Here is a 17,739-nt window from a genome sequence, read left to right as displayed (position 1 = left end):
TTTTCTCTAGATATCACTCATTTTGTTTGCTGTTGTTGACAGAATATATTGATAGTGTTGCCTCCTACCTTAAGGAGCTGGCATATGATGTAGTATTTTAGCCCTAAATCCAAGCTGAAATTCTCCTCCTACCTGTTTCCCTCAGTCTCTCCCTCAGATTGTGTTGGTATCACTGAAAGTTGAAGATGTTAATTTCCTGCCAGGGGAGTGCAGGCTCAAGCCTCGAATTCATCAGGACTGGAAATCTGGGAATATGGTCTAGAGTATTGCAAAGATTGGATCTTGGATATGTGTGTTCTCCTGCCCTGGATTAAAAAAAAAGAAATTAAATCTCTTAAAATGTAATAGGTTGGCTGCTATGCTGCATAAAGAATAAGTTTTGGAGTAGTGGATAATTTAACTCACATTTTGATCTTCTCTTTACAGCCACAGGGACTTAAAACCAGAAAACCTACTGCTGGATGAAAAGAACAACATCCGGATAGCAGACTTTGGGATGGCATCACTGCAGGTTGGGGACAGCTTGTTAGAAACCAGTTGTGGGTGAGTGTCTCAGAACATATTGCAAAAATCAGTGATAGATTCCAGACATAAAGGTTGTCTAGAGTAAGGGTTTCAATGAAGACATGCAGGCTTACACTGTGCATTGTTATTTTGCAGCAAGATAATAAATTGCTACGATGCATGTAGTGTATGAGATAGATAAAAGAAGGGGGTTTAAGTGCTTTGCAGGGAAAAAAGGGCCTCTGTAGGAGTCGCAGATAGATATAGAAATCAAGCCTTTCAGGTCTGGATTTATCTGCATACACTGGTGTGTGTTTGCTTTCACTGGCTGTATAATTTTGGGGAAACAGTAGTGTTAACTCTTTTAAGAAGAAGCTTTAAAAATATTAAGGATGAAAAAAAATTGATCTTGGGGTTCTGAAATGGAATTTGTGTGAGGCTGCCTGCTTGCAGTTCTTCCTATTCACGCTCCACACACCAAACAAAGCATTGATACGAAGCATTGACAGGCAGGATTGATAGGGAGGCAGCAGGGTCCTTTGCAATTACAAGCAGGGCATGAATGCAGGCACAAAGGAGACAGCTTGGAGGAATATTGCGGGGGCAATCTAAAAACATTTCCATGGCAATTCAGTTGCCATCAAGAGCTTTCTAGGAATTTCTGAGGGAGCCAGCCATCAGTCCAAAAGCCGAGCAAAGCCCTGGTGCCTGACCAGGGACAGGATGTCATCTCTGGGGGCAATGCCCTCTCATCCCCATGGCTTCCAGGGCACCACTTGACCATGCCCCACTCTACACTCCCATAGCTATGGCTTGGTGCCATGTTGACTGTGCAGCAGGGTAGCTGCAGTGAACTGTAGGAAGGGCAGCAGCTGCATTGAGCTGGCACCACTACACCAGCTTTTAGCTGTGTCTGAATTTGTTATAACAGCGAGCTCAGCAACTGGAGTTACAGAGAGTACCAGTAGATTTCCACCTCCTCCCATACAGACCTGCTCTTCCTGGCCTTTGGTCTTGTGAATCTAATGACTCCAGCCCAGCCCTGTCCTCAGCTGATTACAGTCCATGTTTTTTCAGACTGTGCCAAAGCAATTCAGGGTACACGTGGAGTCATCATGGTCCCCTGTACAACCCAGCCACTGCCTTAGTCTTGAGCTGCACAGCTCTGCTTTCCAGCTCATGAATAACGGATAGCAAATATATTTGAAGTTCATGATGTGATCGAATGTTCATTGATGAGTACACTGAGACCCACCTGTTTCTTCCTATCTGTGTCAAGATTTGACCTCTTAACTGCGCAGATGAAAAGCAAGGAGCTATGAGTCTGCACATGTGCTCCTTGCAGCTGCTCTCAAACCTCCACTCTAGATTAGAAAAGTTCTCCCTGCATTAGGTCCCCCAAAGCCTCTACACTCTCTAGATAAAATTTTCCCCCTTCCTTCCATGAAAAAAAAAAAAACCCAAAAAAAAAGAGGAAGCATAAAACCCAACCCCATCTCGCATTGCCCTGCAGGACTTTTCAAGCTCCTCAGGAACCTTTCAATAGGGTTCCTGTTCTTGTTAGTACCGGGCTGTGTCATCCAGGTCTAGTCTGAAAAGGAGACTTCCTTTCCATAAGCTGTGCTGGAATTCAAGCCTCCATGCTTCAAGCAGAGCCAGCCCCCATATTGCGACCTTAAAACGTGCTAATAAAGAAATCAATGGAATGGAAGAGATGTGCCTGTAATAAACAGAACACAGCAGCAATGCTATGATCTCCTGCCTTGCAGATGCATTTTAAGTGTGGTGCCAATCAGTAGGCCTCCATGTGAGCTATTACACCACTTCATTAATTCTCCTGGCATGGAGCCCAGCATGGCTGATACTGGTGTCTTGTGATCTCTCTGGTTTGGGGGGTGAAGGGAGGAAGGAAGGAAAATGTAACAATATGCCACACTGTTCACAAAGAAAGGGAATCTACTTATGACTCCCTTTCCCTCAGAGAACATACAGTAACCAACCTCAGAGCTTTTCAAGGCAACAGTTTTAGCTACCCTTGTAGTTGGTACTTTCAGCCAGCATGAAAGGGAACAAAACAGAGTGAATCGTGGCTGAGATACTGAACTTTAATAAGATGCTCCTCAAAACACCCACAAGTTAATTTCCAGAATGGTTTTATCTGTGAACACTGATAATGAGATGAAACTGTAACATTTCCAGTGACAGTCATGCAAGGAGTCTCCAGGTATTTCTGTCAGTCAGAGTGGGAGGATCAGATGGGGTTGAGCTGTGTGATGCAGCTAACTTTGTCAGTACAGAGCAGTTAGAGTGCAGTCAAAAAGTCTTTGCTGTCACAAGTGAGCTGCTAAATTTAGTCCAAAGTTTGGGTAGGCTTTAGGTCACCACAGATGACTGGCCTCATGAAGATAATCGTGTAGCCTTAAGTATGCTGTATTGCATACCTCAGAGTCCATGTTTTCTGGGAGCTACTCCTTAGATCTGCACAGTTTTCCGTAGCACTGATGGCTACCTGGAGAAAACAATAAAAGTTCAATCCAGTTGTTTGTGTAGGAAAGGGAAGTAAGGATGGACTTGCTGTTTCATTGACATAATTTGTCACTGACAGACTGCACATTGGTCCTTTGTTGTAATGAATCTACATTACTGGAAATGTTTATTGCACAAATATTGCATATACTCAGCAAAGAGGAGTAAGCCAGAGTTTTAAGCATATGTCTTTGGACCCTTGAAAGGAAGAGAAACTGTGTGTAGGGTCTGCAGGAATAATTCTGCTTACAGCAAAAATTGCACAGAAGGTGGTGTCATGGAGAGAGGTCCTTGAAATGCCAAAGTAACACAGTGAGTCTCTGCATTCCTGCAGGAACAGGGGAAGTCTGTGAGCAAACAGCAAATAAGGAAAGAAGCAGAAGATGTGGTAGGATGCTGCTTCTGCTACTTTAGATCTATGAGTCTTCCGCCTCTTTACAGGCAATGGCATGCAGGGACACTCCCTTGTCTCTTTTCACAGCAATTCACAGTGTTTCAGAATGGTAGATATTGTCCAATCCATCCTGAATTGTCACTAGGCAAGAAGAGCGAGTGCCTTATAGTTAAACCTCAGGACTGAGACTGAGGTGATCTGACCTTGATTTCTGTCTCTGCTGAAGGCATTCAGGGTGGTCTTGAACAAGATGCATTACCTTTCTTTGCTTCAGTTCTCCATCTCAGCTCGTCATTGCAGAGCACATGTTGCTCTGAACATAAATTGCAGTCATTTCTATAGGAGTCTTGGAAAGTAGGAAGGGTTAGGGCATTCCCTGTACCTTGTTCCTTTTTCTTGAACTAAGAGGGCTTATGGCTAAAATACAGGATTGAAAGATGATACTGTTGAGTCACTTGCAATTCTTGGGAATTTGTAAAGATCTTTCCTAATTCCCATTGCTCTTTACAGAAACCTGGCAGAGTAAATTTTTGCCATCTTTTCACTTCTCTCTGTTTCACTCATCACAGCTTTGAAACACTGAGTCCTACTGGGTGGAGATTATTGCATGCTGCCAGGTGACAGAGAAGCCACAGCAGTCTCTGTGCTGCGTGCCTCCAAATCTCTATTCCACCAAGAGCAGGACAGAGCTGACATGTAAATGTAGCTCACTCCAGTCTCTGCAGAGGCAGCCAGTATGGAGACTGACACCACTGCTGACAACTCCACAATTAACTATGTGCAACAGTTCCACCATATTGGTAACTCCATAGGGAACCCCTGGCCTGATCCAGAAAGCCATGTGCATGTGGGAAGAGCAATGCTGATTATGATTTTATTGAGAGTGAGTAGAAAACCTCACTACTGTCAGTGGCATGATGGAGGAAAACAGGAACTTCCAACCCCTGCATAGTCGATTCCTCTACTCTCAGCTCTCCCTAGCAGTTCCCAGCAACATTTTTCAGACACGCAGATTGCCTGGATCTATTACTGGCTCTTTTTATGCTCAGGGTACTTATAACAACCGGTGCACTGTGTGTTTGTTAGAAATGCTAGCAGAGATCATCTAGCTCTTGATTCCCTTACATCTGTATTTGTTGTATCAGCACAACTGTGATAAGCAGGTAATTCAGAAGAGCAATGTTCAGTTGCCACACACCTCAGTGTCCAAGCACCATTTCTGATTTTAATGCCAAGACGTGATGTTGTGCATATTTTTCTCCTTTATAAGAAACTTGGGCGTATTGCTTTAAACATATGCTAGTGTCCTGCATCCAGTTATTGTTAGGGTTGCAAATTTAGGCTCTTGAAATTGGAGATGCCAGAATTAATACTTTTTACCCCATCTCATCAAGAGCTTCCATTGCCTGCGTTCCATTCCCATCTTCCTCCACAATTTGCACTCTAGTTTTGCAAACTTCTCTCAGTTATTTCTGCGCCATATTTGCTCCCAAATCCTAGGTCCTTTTCCACTAGGTTACAGCTCTAGTTTCCCCTACCTGGTTGTCCCAGTCAGTTCCTGTCAGTCCTAGATCTATTTCCATTGGTTTTGAACTCACTTTGGTTTAAAGTTTGGTATCTCATGATAACCCCAGCCACAGCAGCTCATGGTATCAGCTTCAGGTAGAAAAATTGTTCTGTGAAGTGTTACTGGTCCAGCTAGAATTTTGATCCTGATGCTCTATAGAGTTTCTGCAGGTAAATGCAAACTGCAGTTTTCTAGTGGAAGTTTGAGTAAATTTTTCTAGAGCCTTCAAACAAGTGAAATTGAAGTTTTCCCTTTGCAGTTGAGGATACTAGAAGTTTTTCTTTTTTATGGAGAAAAAAACATTAATTTAGGTTAGACTTAGTGGAAATGTTTTTGCCCATACACAACATGCATCAACACACAAACATGAAGCCAGCCTGAGGCAGACAAAAAGCAAGGAAAATTGTTGTTCTTAAATTGATGGTAAGTCATAAGACACTTAAAATGAGGATTATAAAGGGAAATACCAGGCAACCTTATTAATAACCAGTAATACCAGCTTCACTTATAATACATACCAAGGTATATGAGTGAGCTTTAATTCTGCAAAATCAAGCACTGAGAATTTAAGGCATGCTATTCTTCAGATTGCCAATATAACATTAACTTAGATCATGCACATTAGGATATGGCCATTAATTACGAGCTTGTACAGCTTCTTTCCAACAAATCTTTGACTCATTTGGTGTTTGGATGGTGTAGGGTTTTTTAATAAACAGCTATTTGATGTTTGATTTTTTCCTCATCATTCATTTTATGGATCCATTCATAATTTCTGCTCTATTGCATTCAAGCCTTGCTATGAATGGCAGTTTGAATTTTCATCGTAGTATCTTAGGTTTACAAATATTAATTACAATGTTTTCACATTATGTTTGCCACATTGACCTGGTTATCTCCATTTATGTGAGGGCACATGATTCTGCAAAATGAGACTCAAGATTATCAACCAATTTTGAGTGTGCAGTTGGCTTCTCTGGGGCCTAATATCTCAGATTACTCAGTGCCTGATAATAGTCTTTTACTTGGAGAGCAGAGTGCCTACTGACTGCAGCTGCTGCTCCGTGTGCTTATAAATATTTGTAAATCAAACTCCACGTGCTTGTGCATCAAAGTTTGGATGTGTTGCGCAGTGATTTTCAAACCAGGGAACCTGCAATTCATAATTACCTGTGAACGTCTCAGTTTAAGGCATCTGTTTATTTTCTTTCACAGAACGATTCTGTGGAAGGGGCAGGGAGAGAATTTGATTCTTTAGGATGTCAACTGCCTCTACAGCAATCTTGTCCTTCGTGACACTCAACTTTCCTCACATTGCTACAGACTTTCTAACTTCAGCCACAAGTAAAACAGACGCACTGGATATGACAACACATCCACCACCCCACCTTGACTTACCTGCCGAGTACAGTATAACCTCTTCGAGCTTTATTTTAGCAATTCTTAACTTTTGAATACTTAACTTTGCAATCTGTTGTCCTTTTCATACAGAGGTTCTGTTTCATATTTTAAATGAAGATCTCTTAAAGGTTCCAACTCTTAAGAATTTGAGCTGATATAGTAATTGATGAACTGATTTGCAGATTCCCCAAAAATGTAATTGCTCTTAAGGGCTAAACAGCTGTAAGATGGATGAGGGCTAGATGCTGAATTTTCTTCTACAAAGCTAAATGACTGAGTTGAAGCTTTAATGGCAAAATAGTACTCAGCCTTAACTACAACTACTACCTTAATTACAGCCTTATTGTAATACCTACTACCTTAATTACAGTAACATAGAGCTACTGCCTTCACTGCAGCCTTAACTACCAACTGCTACTGGAACTATTTCTTCATTCTCTTCTTGTCTTTCTTTTGTGTGTGGTCTGTGGCTGTTGCTTTCTCCACTTAGGATGCTTTAACATATGTCCTTCTCCTGAAGAATTCCCTTTATCTATTTTGCTACTCTGGTGTTTCTCTTCATCTCAGCCCTTTGCTATCCAGCATGGGGGGAAAGCACAGGCAGCCTTTTGCACTACTGGGTAGTTCCTGTTTCTGAAAGCCAGCTTGGAGACAGTGCGAAGAAAGGGGAGGGTAAAGAAAGAGGAACTCCAGCATTTGAGCAACAGCAAAAACAGCTAGATGTGGGACAACTTTCACTGCACCTTTACAACCTCCTGTATCAAGGTAGCTTAATGCATAAGAAATGCATAAGAAATTCTCTTTAGAAACTCTGCCTCTAGGTGTGAGGCCTAAAGAATGACACTATTCTTCCACAGATAGTACCATCTCAAGGCATAGGACCAGAGGACATAGGCATGGACAATCATCTTTGCTGGGACCTGGGAACCCAGTGGCAGTGTAACACATGATTTGTCACACAGTGGAGTAGGATCACACAGCTTTCCCTGTGCTTCTTGATCAACCAGCTGCTTTTCTGGAAAAGCAGTTACTGTATATTCCCAGATAAACCATACATGGACAGTTGATTCGTGTGTGCACAATGCAGGTCTCTCTTGTCTACATAGTAAGACCTATAGGTCACAGGCACATCATATCTGCACTGAAGGTATGGCTCTGGTTATCTCAGATCTACTATAGCTGCACTGTATGTTGATGTGCTTAGACCACTAACTACTTTTCTAGTTTCTCAGATGAAACTGAAGATAGATGCATTGAGGATATATACATTTCTTTCTGAATGCCTGACTTACCTGTCCAAGGTTGTCCTGGATTTCACCATTGCACGCTGGCTTATTTCCTTTGGTTGAAATCCTACATGAATGCTTTGCTCAGGTCCCCCAAGATCCTTAAGATTGCTGTGTCCTAGAGTCATCGCTGTGAATGACCATTCAGAGAGCCCTTCCTGCCCCAGGCAGACTAGCCTTGGAAAATCCACATCACCCTTGAAATAAATACTGCCAACATTGGTGCTTTTTTTGCAGCAGTACCCGCAGGCACCAACTGCTTCTTGATCTTGCTGAGCGATATACTTATTTGTTATCAAGGGCAGATTGTGGCTTTTGCTGCACAGAAATGTAGCTGAATGATGGGGAGGTGGCTTAGGGGAAGAGGCAGCGAATGATAATATTCATGACTCTGTAGAAAGATAAATAGATTTTTGGTTAAATTTGAGTCTTCTCTTTAAAGCAGTTGAAGTTGCTCTGTGATTGGTAGCATGGAAATGAGTTTTCTATGGATTCTGGCTGGCCAGAGGGTTCCTCCTAGAGCTTTTAGCCAAGATAATGCTGCAGATACCAGCTACTGAGTACTGGCAAGAATTCCAAATGGCTATGCCAAAAAACCTGTGGTTTCTGAGCAATTGAAGGGCAGCTGTTGAATGCTCAAATCAACCCAACTTGTTGACAGGATTTATTATGGCATTTTCTCCACCCATTCTCCCAGATACTAGTAGGATTTCAGTGGTGCTTTGTAAGAAACCTAGCAGATTCCACTGCACTCCAGCTGACCCAAAGAAGGTAAATGCTTTAAGTGCATTTGCTAGTGGGACACATAAATAGTAATGCGCCTGTCTTGGGTTCTTCACAAAATCTACATTCTTCTTTTCAAGGATGTTAGCACAGGAAGCTGTAAAGGTAGTTGGTTTGCTCAGCAGCCACAATCATAGAGTTCTGAAATCTTTATTGGAGTCATCATATACACATAAATACTCAGAAGCACCCTGCAAATTGAAATACTGACTCTTCCAGTGGACCGCAGTTGGCATGGCTACCAAAAAAGTATTGTGCTGAAGGATGATGCTGAACTGTACGGGATACCATGCAGGATTTGAGAGGTTTTGCTCAGCCACAAACACTACCTGCAGTAGCCATTTAATGCATTATTTTTTTTTGTGACTCACCTTCTGTAGGAAAGGCAATGGTAGCATCATACCTAACTGAAGCTAAAACGCATGCAAGACTAAGAAACTCAGACACGCTAAGTCACAGATACCTAGATGCTGTCTTCACTCCTTTGTTGCCACCTGATATGTTTTCCAATAAACCTCATGTGACTTGGTTATATAGCACATGTTAGAACTGGTCTTTCTATTCTGAGATGACTCAGCTGAGTGAATGTCCCTGATCTGATATAATTCCTATGCTCTTTTTGCTAAGAACTTTTTCCAAATTATAGTTGCGTTACTACCTTCGCTACTGCTCCCGTACTGCTTTCTTTCTGTGTTCTGTCTAAGCAATCTAGCAATAGTGACAGTTAATTGTGCTTGCCCAGATGTGGGTTGCAGTCCAAATTCTGGTGCTACTCCTTAATTCTGATTTCTGTGTACCTTAAGGATGGTCTGTATACTATACACCATTTTTATGATATGAAGAAGAGACAACACCACTAGTCAAGCATTCTCACAAGAATAATTTAACTTGTCTTTTAAAAGCTTGTAAAGTCATGCATTAGTCCAGTGACATGACTGTTTAGTGTTTAAGGCTTTGGGATATTAAAAAGAACAGGTGTAGAGTAGCTGTTGGATTGCTATAAGGAAGCAGATTCACAGGGAACAACATACGTTACAGGGTTGGAACACGTACATAATATTAAGCAATCCAGTGTCTCACTCTACTTAGTCAAGAAGCAACAACTTTATTAACATTACTGCCTGCTTTAGTTTTATTTTATTATTTTTGCCATCACACTGTTATATTGTAGAAGCTTTTGCCCTAAAAGGTTAAAGCATTATAAAAATCCAAGTTAACTCAGTCATACACGCTTTTGTGAGGTATGAAAGCTGTGGTGGTATTGCTCTTGTTTTAGTCAGAAGAGTAAACTCATGATGAGGTTCTGGTAACCTTTTTCAAACTGTGGCCAGCAGCAGCTTTTAAAAACATTAAGTAGCCTTGTCCATGCCCATATGGCTGCCAGTGACAGCCCAAGGAATCTGTCCTGCCTGCTAGGCAAAAGTGCATTCTTTTTGGTCTCCCAAGAGCCAACTCTGGCCACCTCTCTGAGGGAAGGCTCTGATTTTCGTTACCTGTTTTAACACTTGAGTTGAGGTTTTTAAAATCCAGTCTCAGTTAAGACACTTGGGATCACTACTGAGCAGATAGACCTGGTTAGAAATACCTGTAATAACCTCTTAAACGGCGGGGAGGGAGGAGGGAGGTGGAGGCTGGTGGTGATATATTAAATATTGTATTAGACTTCTGAATTCCACCTTTCCTAAAATTTGGGAAAGATCAACTGTATTTCTCTCTCCTCGCTTACACTTTGCTGTCAAGGTAGCTGCAGTCCCAAGTGTACCCTGAGTTTATTATCGTTGTCTGCCAAAAGCTGTGATACCAAATCAGGGAGTTCCATGCCCATGGGATGATATTTTGCCGTAAGATAAGTGTAGTGTGTATAGAAATCCAATTAATGGGCTGTCTCACTGGGCATAATGTAGCATCCTAGCACAAAGCTAACCTCACTGTGCTTCTGTTTTGCTCATTACTTTGTGAGACAGGTATTGCCCAGCCATGATCGCGTTTGTCACAGGAAACAAATGCACAAATGAAGGCAGGCTCAGGGACTGCTGGGAGGTGTCAGTATAAACAATAGCATGATTTGCACACAGGTCTCAGACAGTTTGCATCCCTTTTACTTGTCAAGTTACTTTAATGAAGGCTATAAAATAAATAGCCGTGGCTATAATCTTTAAGAGTTAAAATGATTACTTGGCAAGCTGAAGTAATTAACAGTTCTCAGCCAGGAATCAAACCAGAGATGTATGGGCAGAAGGATGCAAAAAGAATATATTAACTCACTAGGTAATAGTACTACTGTCCATCCTTTTTAGTTTTTTAAAGGGTAAAGAAAAGCATGTGGAAATCATGTATTGGCAGTTTTTATATCTGTTGGAGTAATTGAGAGCAATCTTAACAGAAGAGGTCCAAGACATATTGGGATGTATGTGTTGGTCTGCAAATATTATTCTGTTTTTTTCTTATAAGAGACTATCCAGCATGGGCCTTCCTTCTAGTTTGATGCAAGGCAAACTTAAAGGGTGGGATTTGAGGGCTGGAATTCCGTATAGGCACAGAATACACCTGGTGTTCTCTTCCTTCCTCGCTTTTAAGAAATTCATAGTGGGGACATAGAATTTTGAGTTTCGATAGTTCTTGACCATTTATTGAGTTTCTTAAAAATGAATTCTCATTGAGGTAAGGAAAAAAGTGCTGTCTTTGCACACTTGCTTTCTGTATAAGCAAGCCAATCATGATTCTGCTAAACAAAATGGAAATGCACGTAATCCATAAATACCAGGCTGTAACATGCTCATTTGACTGTCTTTTGTGTTTCAGATCTCCGCATTATGCTTGCCCTGAAGTCATCCGGGTAAGTTGGTTAACATTAGTGTGTATAAATGCATTTCTTAAAGTACCACTCATTGCAAGTATGCAGATAAACCCTCTGTACAGTAAGTCTGTTCAAGGCAGACAGCATTGGAAGAGACATAAAGAATGTAACTACAGTTTTGTTTGTTTGGCTCAGCCCTGAGTCAAGCTACATAGACTGTATGAGGGAAATGATTATGTATTATTCTCACAATACCCTTTGTATCGTGTGATGAAGCAGAAATACAGTAACCTCATTTAACTTGATCTTTCCACCCAGGGATGCAGTCCCCTATGCTTTCCTGTCTCTGATCTAGCTGTCATTTCAGTAGAAGAACCGGGGTTGGCTGTCAGTAATTTTGGTTTCCATTAGATGATATGATGTATCCTTTCCCTCTACTCTCCCTTTGTCCTCTGAAAATAAGTATCCAAGATTTCAGTGACCAAGATTCCCCTCTTTTAAAGCATATCTTTAATGTAAAGCCAAGCAGGAAGAGTACAGAAGAGACTGTCCAGACAGTACTCTTGAATTCACAAATACTGTGACTGATGACAAGCTCCCTGAAGAACCAGGGAAGAGAAAAACACCTTCTTGAAGTCCTTAATGCACCTCTGACACTGCTTAAGTGCCAGGTCTAATAATTTGTGAGTTGTCAGCTGTTCTTGCCCTGCTCCCCACTTCTGAGCCTGTTCTCGCAGATCCCAGATAAGACTGTAAACTGATGTTCATAAAAATTCAATTAACGGGCTGTGGCATGGCCTCCTAGCTGGGAAGGCCACCTTGGGAAGCAGGTTGCTGAACTGAAATGTGGGGTTTCCCATTCTCCCTTCTTTTGTTCTTCAAGGATAATTAATTCATTTACTAGCAAGCAGTCTTTTGAGCCTCTGTGTCATTGCTGCACAGGGAGAAAAATATGACGGAAGGAAAGCAGACGTCTGGAGCTGTGGAGTCATTTTATTTGCGTTGCTAGTGGTGAGTCATCTTCCTTGCACCATACTTTAACAAGAAAAGAAAAATCTGAAAATGCTGCTGTATTTAATGGTGATTCTATTGACATCGTGTACAGATGGGTTTTTTTTTAGTTCCCCTATATTTGTATCTCTCAGTTGCATCCTTTCCTCTTATTTCTGTATCAGTCGCAGCGGAAAAGCATGAGGAATATTTCACTGCTTCTCTGAAATGCTGCTGCCCTGCACAGGAGAGCATAGACAAGCATCAGAACCTTACCTCCATAAATGGTCTCTGCTGTCTTGTGATATCGCAGCACATATTTTGACTGGAAAGGATGTGCACAGTTACGACTCCAGGATACAGAGAGTGTCAAATAAGTTGTCCTTCACAAGATGAAAATGTGGCTGGGTTTGGGAAGTGTTTGTTTTTTTCTGCTGTAGATGTGTTTCAGTAGGTATATGCTTAACATTAACTGCAGTGTTTTATCAGGAGAAGATTTGAGTGCAACAATTTCGTTTCACGCAAGTATTGAACTACATTTTAATTTAGTACACTTGGAAATATAAAACTGAGCCAGTAGTACAAAGTTTAAATTAGTTTCCATCTGGCTCAGTAATACTTTCTTTAGTATTCAAAATGTGGTATCTTGTAACTTACCCTTCTTTCGATCAAAGTTTCAATTCTCTGTGGAATTTATTCTGATTTGAAGTGGTAATGTAATTCTCCTAAACAGTGCAACAACTGGATGTCCAGCTGAAGGCAGATAGGCTTGGCATTTGTTATCAATTTCCATAGTATAATGTAGGAAAATATAGTTTTATGTTCATGTAAGCATATACCATGTGCAGATTGAATACTGTGTATGAGAACAGGTTTTATGTGCGTGTGAAGTTTTTTATATCTATAGTAGTTCAATATGCTCATCTACAATTATAAAAATAACAAGCCTGGAGTCAAATTTGGATGTCCTTGTACATTTATTAATAAACCTGATTACTTCACTTTAGTGTTTTATTTTGATGAAAACACTTTTACAATGCACAGAGTTAGATTTTCCACATTAATTTTGTTCAAAGTACTTGGAAACGTTAAAGGCTTTTTTTTTTCCCCTCCAAAAAATATGCTGATATTTTTTAAGTGTCTCAAGTCAAAATACCTTGAAGTAATCTCAGTATAATGCGTTAATTCACCTTAACCGAGCTTACCATTTTTTTCTTTTTCTTCATTACAATTCACTGATATTTTTGAAGTTTTGGATTTTTTATCTTGATGTTCTGAGGGAAGAATTTTATCTCACTATATAGCACCTGGTCACCTATTGCTCCTGGGCAGCTATTTTCATGGCTGATAAAACAGAACTGTGTAATGAGCTCTTAACAGAACTTCTTGAATTTGTAAGAACATGTCAAGATGGATGGGATTTGTATGAGCGGGCTTTTCATTTTCAGGAGGATTCTCTGTCAAGATTCGGTATCTGTTGCTGCAACTTCATCTGTTCCTACATATACACATAAGCTTGCAAAATGATTGAAATAAGGCTATTATTGATGGAGAGTGCAGAGCTCTCCAGTTAATTATGTCAGGACAAACCCTACAAAAATTCTCAAGCTATAATAGCAAGTAGTAGTAATAAAAGAGCTGTAGTTGTTGCTTTCAGGAAATGACACAAAGCAGCCTTACTGACTTCATCATGGCTTAAGTTGCATTAGCCAAACTACTGAACTATGAGAATTGATTTTCCTTGAAGTCTGGAATGGTTAGGAAAAAAGTAGGTAGCAGGAGGTTGGTTACAGAAGACAGGTAGGCTCTCTTCAGGGCTGCTTGAATGAACAAACAACAGTAAATAGTGCCCAGTTACAGTTGCCATCAGGTGGGCTTTCTGAGGCTTCTGTAAATGGAGCTGTTGTCTCTGTAACCCATAGACACACGATTGCTTATACAGATGCACTACTCACTGTAGTAAGAGCAGTGCCAGAACTGACAACTTAAAGCTTCATTATCACAGCAGCTGACAGCTTGCAGCTTCCCACAATCCATCCTGGAAATCAAGGAAGCTCGGCACCTACTAGAACTAAGCAGTGAAAAAGGAAGTGAGAATATCTAGGAAGGTGCAGACTTGCTATAAAAGGGTATGAGCTTCAGTTGGTGGAGTTATCCTAAAGATTTCAACTTCTTTTTTTCCTTTTTATCCTTGCAGCAAGGATAGGTCTTTTGCTGCTTTTTGTGGCAAGCTGATGATCTATTCAAAATGTAGTTTCAGCTGAAAAAACCTCAAGCCATTCATGTAAGTGAGGTACAGTAGGGAAGCAATAGGAACTGATGACCTGACCACAGGATGGAACTAGATGAGGTATATTTAACAGATAGAACGTCTGCTGCTTCCAAAGGCTAATGTTGGTTAGGATTTCTTTCAGCTGTGTCATTTCACTGCCTCATCAGAAAGAGTGTTCTTTACTGAAAGTCTCTCAAATGCTGTTCACCTCCTTTTCAATGTGTCTCAGGAAGATTAAAAATAAGGAGACGATAAACATTGCTGCTGTGAAAGTATGCCCAGGAGGAATACCAGCAGATCAAAAGCTTGAGCTGAATTTAAGTGAATCCATGCATCTTCAGTGAATTTGCCTGGAAAGACAATTTCATATTTTGTATTGTGTTTTATACTAGTAGTCATCCTCTAATTAAAGGTCCAATAAAAAAGCTATGTCCTCAGTTTTGTTTCCTATGTTGGAGAAAATACTGCAGCACTAAGAAATGATTTATTTTCAGTGGATAAAAAGGTTTTATCGTGTATAGAATAATTCATTATGATCTGACTTCTTCTTTTTTATTCTCTCACCATGTTTATCCTGGCTTTTCTCCTTTTGCCCTTTCCAATTCGCTTTTGCTGATCTCCCCCATCCACACTGTCACATCACTGCAGGGTGCCCTGCCTTTCGACGACGACAACTTGCGGCAACTGTTGGAGAAGGTGAAACGTGGGGTGTTCCACATGCCACATTTTATCCCCCCAGATTGTCAGAACCTTTTGCGGGGGATGATTGAAGTGGATGCCTCGAAACGTCTCACGGTAAGAAGACATTTGCTGTGCATCATGTGAGCAAGGCTTCATTTGTCACCTTGTTGCAGTTATGGTTGAATAACTAAGGTAACTCATTGATTTACTGCTGCTCTTACATGTTTCTTCCAGAGCAAAGAATGAGTGGAGTTGGTGAAGTCTTTGGGAAGAAGTTAGTTACCTTCTCTTTTGAACTGTGAGGGGAGATTACCTTTGTGTCTCTTCTCTAGCTCATAATTCTCCTTCATGTGTAACGCTGGGCATTTAGAGGAAATCCCTCATAGCTTCGTCACAGTGCTACTGACCCATTAACACATTTTGAAGTCTGCCTGAGTTGTCTGGCTCTCCTGCCTGGTACAGCAGTTTGTCAGGGACATGATATAACTGTTTGAAGGTCAAAATTGTTACTTAGGACGGTTATTTGAAGCTTTGCTATTAAATGGAGTATGCCTTTCTTACATTTCTGACAAAAGTGATGGCTTCTCACTTCATGCCATGCACCCTGCATTGTATTCTATCCTGCATTTGCTCTGCCTTATCCTCAAGCAGTCTTCAGAGCAAGTGTCTTCCTGTATGCTCTTTCATCTTGTGCCCTGTGGTCCTGAGCACAATTAGGTCCACAGTGTTGAGCTCCTGGCACTCGGCACTGACTCTTTGCAGCTAGGATACATGCCATCACTACAATAGAGATGCTGCAAGGGTGAGCACTGTATAGTAGTTGTATCCTTCATTAACACTGTGTTTAATGTTTGGGGGAATTAAAAAAAAATTAGCAATTAAAATCATTTTGGAAAGCAAGATTGCCTGCTTGTCAGTGGAGGCGTCTGCCTTAATGGGTACATTGCCCTTGTAAATCCTATTGTCAGGCTGTGGTGATGATTTTATACAGATTTACTGGGCTCACAGATTCTGAGTAGGAGTATGTATAAAGAAATGTAAATTTAAAACTCCTCCTGGTTCTTCAGTCTGCTAAAATATTTATAAATAAACTCTCAGATTGCTGGTTGTCCTCTCTGCTGAAATTGCTAACAGCAGCATCAGTCTGTGCCAGCTGTGATGGAACTTTTGGGATGCAGACACCTGTCTGCAGCTGAAACTCCCTTCACAACTTTCTTTACAGTATTACCTGACAGCTGCAGCTGGGTTTTTCTTTCATTCATTATGAAATGAAAGAAATACATGCTCTGTTTGGTGATGTAGGTGAAAAGTTCTTCATGCTCTTACTTGTATCCCTACTTTTGCAAACCCAGTAGTCATCATGTTTGCAGTACATAAAGTAGCAGTGATTGGGGAAAAGAAATATTAAGCACTTTAAGAGTCTTTTTTTAAAACTGATTTTGGAAGAAAGAATATTTTTTGAAGTATTTTCATGGAACGAACGCTGCAAAGGTTAGAGCTATACCCAGAGATGTGAGCCAGGAAAGTCACAGAGTCCCTTTCTAGCTTAGTTTCCTTTCCATAATGTAAACATTACTTCTGCTGGTTTTGTTGGGTTTTTCTCCTCACAGAGATCACTGAGATGGTTTGAGTACACCAAGGAGCAGACCATCAGATGTTAGATCTTCTTCAAACTGTTCTGAGTTTTTACGCAGAGCATAGTCCCTAAGCATTTTGAATTGTGCAATAGAGCAGAGAATGTACACACATAAGAGAGAAAACAGTTAAGGTAAATCCAGGTCCCAGAGCGACACCTCCCCCCTCCTTTTCTTTATCAAAATTAAGCTCTTATTTCCTTAGGGAGGCAAAAAAAATCAAGTCTGATAGTTACTGAAAAGCATTAACCAGTAAATTATGAATAAGAATTTGAAATAATACATATTCAAGAGCTGAGAGCTGGGAGGAAAAACGGGTAGGGCTTTGTTATTAGCTGCAATCTTATTTTTATTATTTTAGGTTCTCAGTTTGCTATCCCTGCTGCCGTCACACTTTTATGCTGTTAGCGTGCTGGTTGCTGAGATTGCTAGGCAGAAGGGAGCTCTTTGTTTACTGCACAGGAGCTAGGAATACTTAGTTCATTTTGAGGCGAGATCTGAATTCTATTTTAGCTGTGTCCTAAGAAAAAGGGTATAAATATGGGTTTATATGGAAGCCTCTATTCCTAGAAAATATCTCACTTGAATCTGTTTGATATTTTTACAAAGATGTGAGCGAAATTGTGGCTTGGGTACAACACGTACAGATGTAGCTGTTAATATTACTGAGCACAAAAATACAATGAAATGCAAGGTCACTAGAATTTTTTTCTTTCATTCTTCCCTTCTCTGCTTTTTTCCTTTTTTTCTTTATTATTATTATTTGTATCTCTTTTCCTTTTCACCCAACTGCACTTCCCTCCCTGCAGTAATTGCCATTTCACAGCACACCCACACCTTCCCCAGTCCATCTGTTAAAATGATCAACAAAAACAGAACTAGCATTCACATTTGACTGTCATAA

General features: G+C 40.7%; 1 protein-coding gene across 2 annotated transcripts in view; it reads left to right on the top strand.

Moving 5' to 3' along the window:
* BRSK2 (BR serine/threonine kinase 2) overlaps positions 1-17,739 on the top strand; it is a gene marked incomplete at its 5' end in the record, with an annotated part of 323,574 nt that overhangs the window by 238,515 nt on the left and 67,320 nt on the right. For both annotated transcript variants that reach the window (XM_080619064.1, XM_080619063.1), the window contains 4 exons: positions 427-543; positions 11,264-11,297; positions 12,201-12,269; positions 15,169-15,315. In XM_080619064.1, the coding sequence (XP_080475190.1) occupies positions 427-543; positions 11,264-11,297; positions 12,201-12,269; positions 15,169-15,315 (367 nt within the window). The remainder of the gene's footprint in view (positions 1-426; positions 544-11,263; positions 11,298-12,200; positions 12,270-15,168; positions 15,316-17,739) is intronic.

Source organism: Psittacula echo, assembly GCF_963264785.1.
Source record: "Psittacula echo genome assembly, chromosome: 5".
NCBI classification, from domain to species: domain Eukaryota; kingdom Metazoa; phylum Chordata; class Aves; order Psittaciformes; family Psittacidae; genus Psittacula; species Psittacula echo.
Note: the sequence above shows the minus strand (reverse complement) of the source record. Positions and strands in the feature narration are given on the sequence as shown.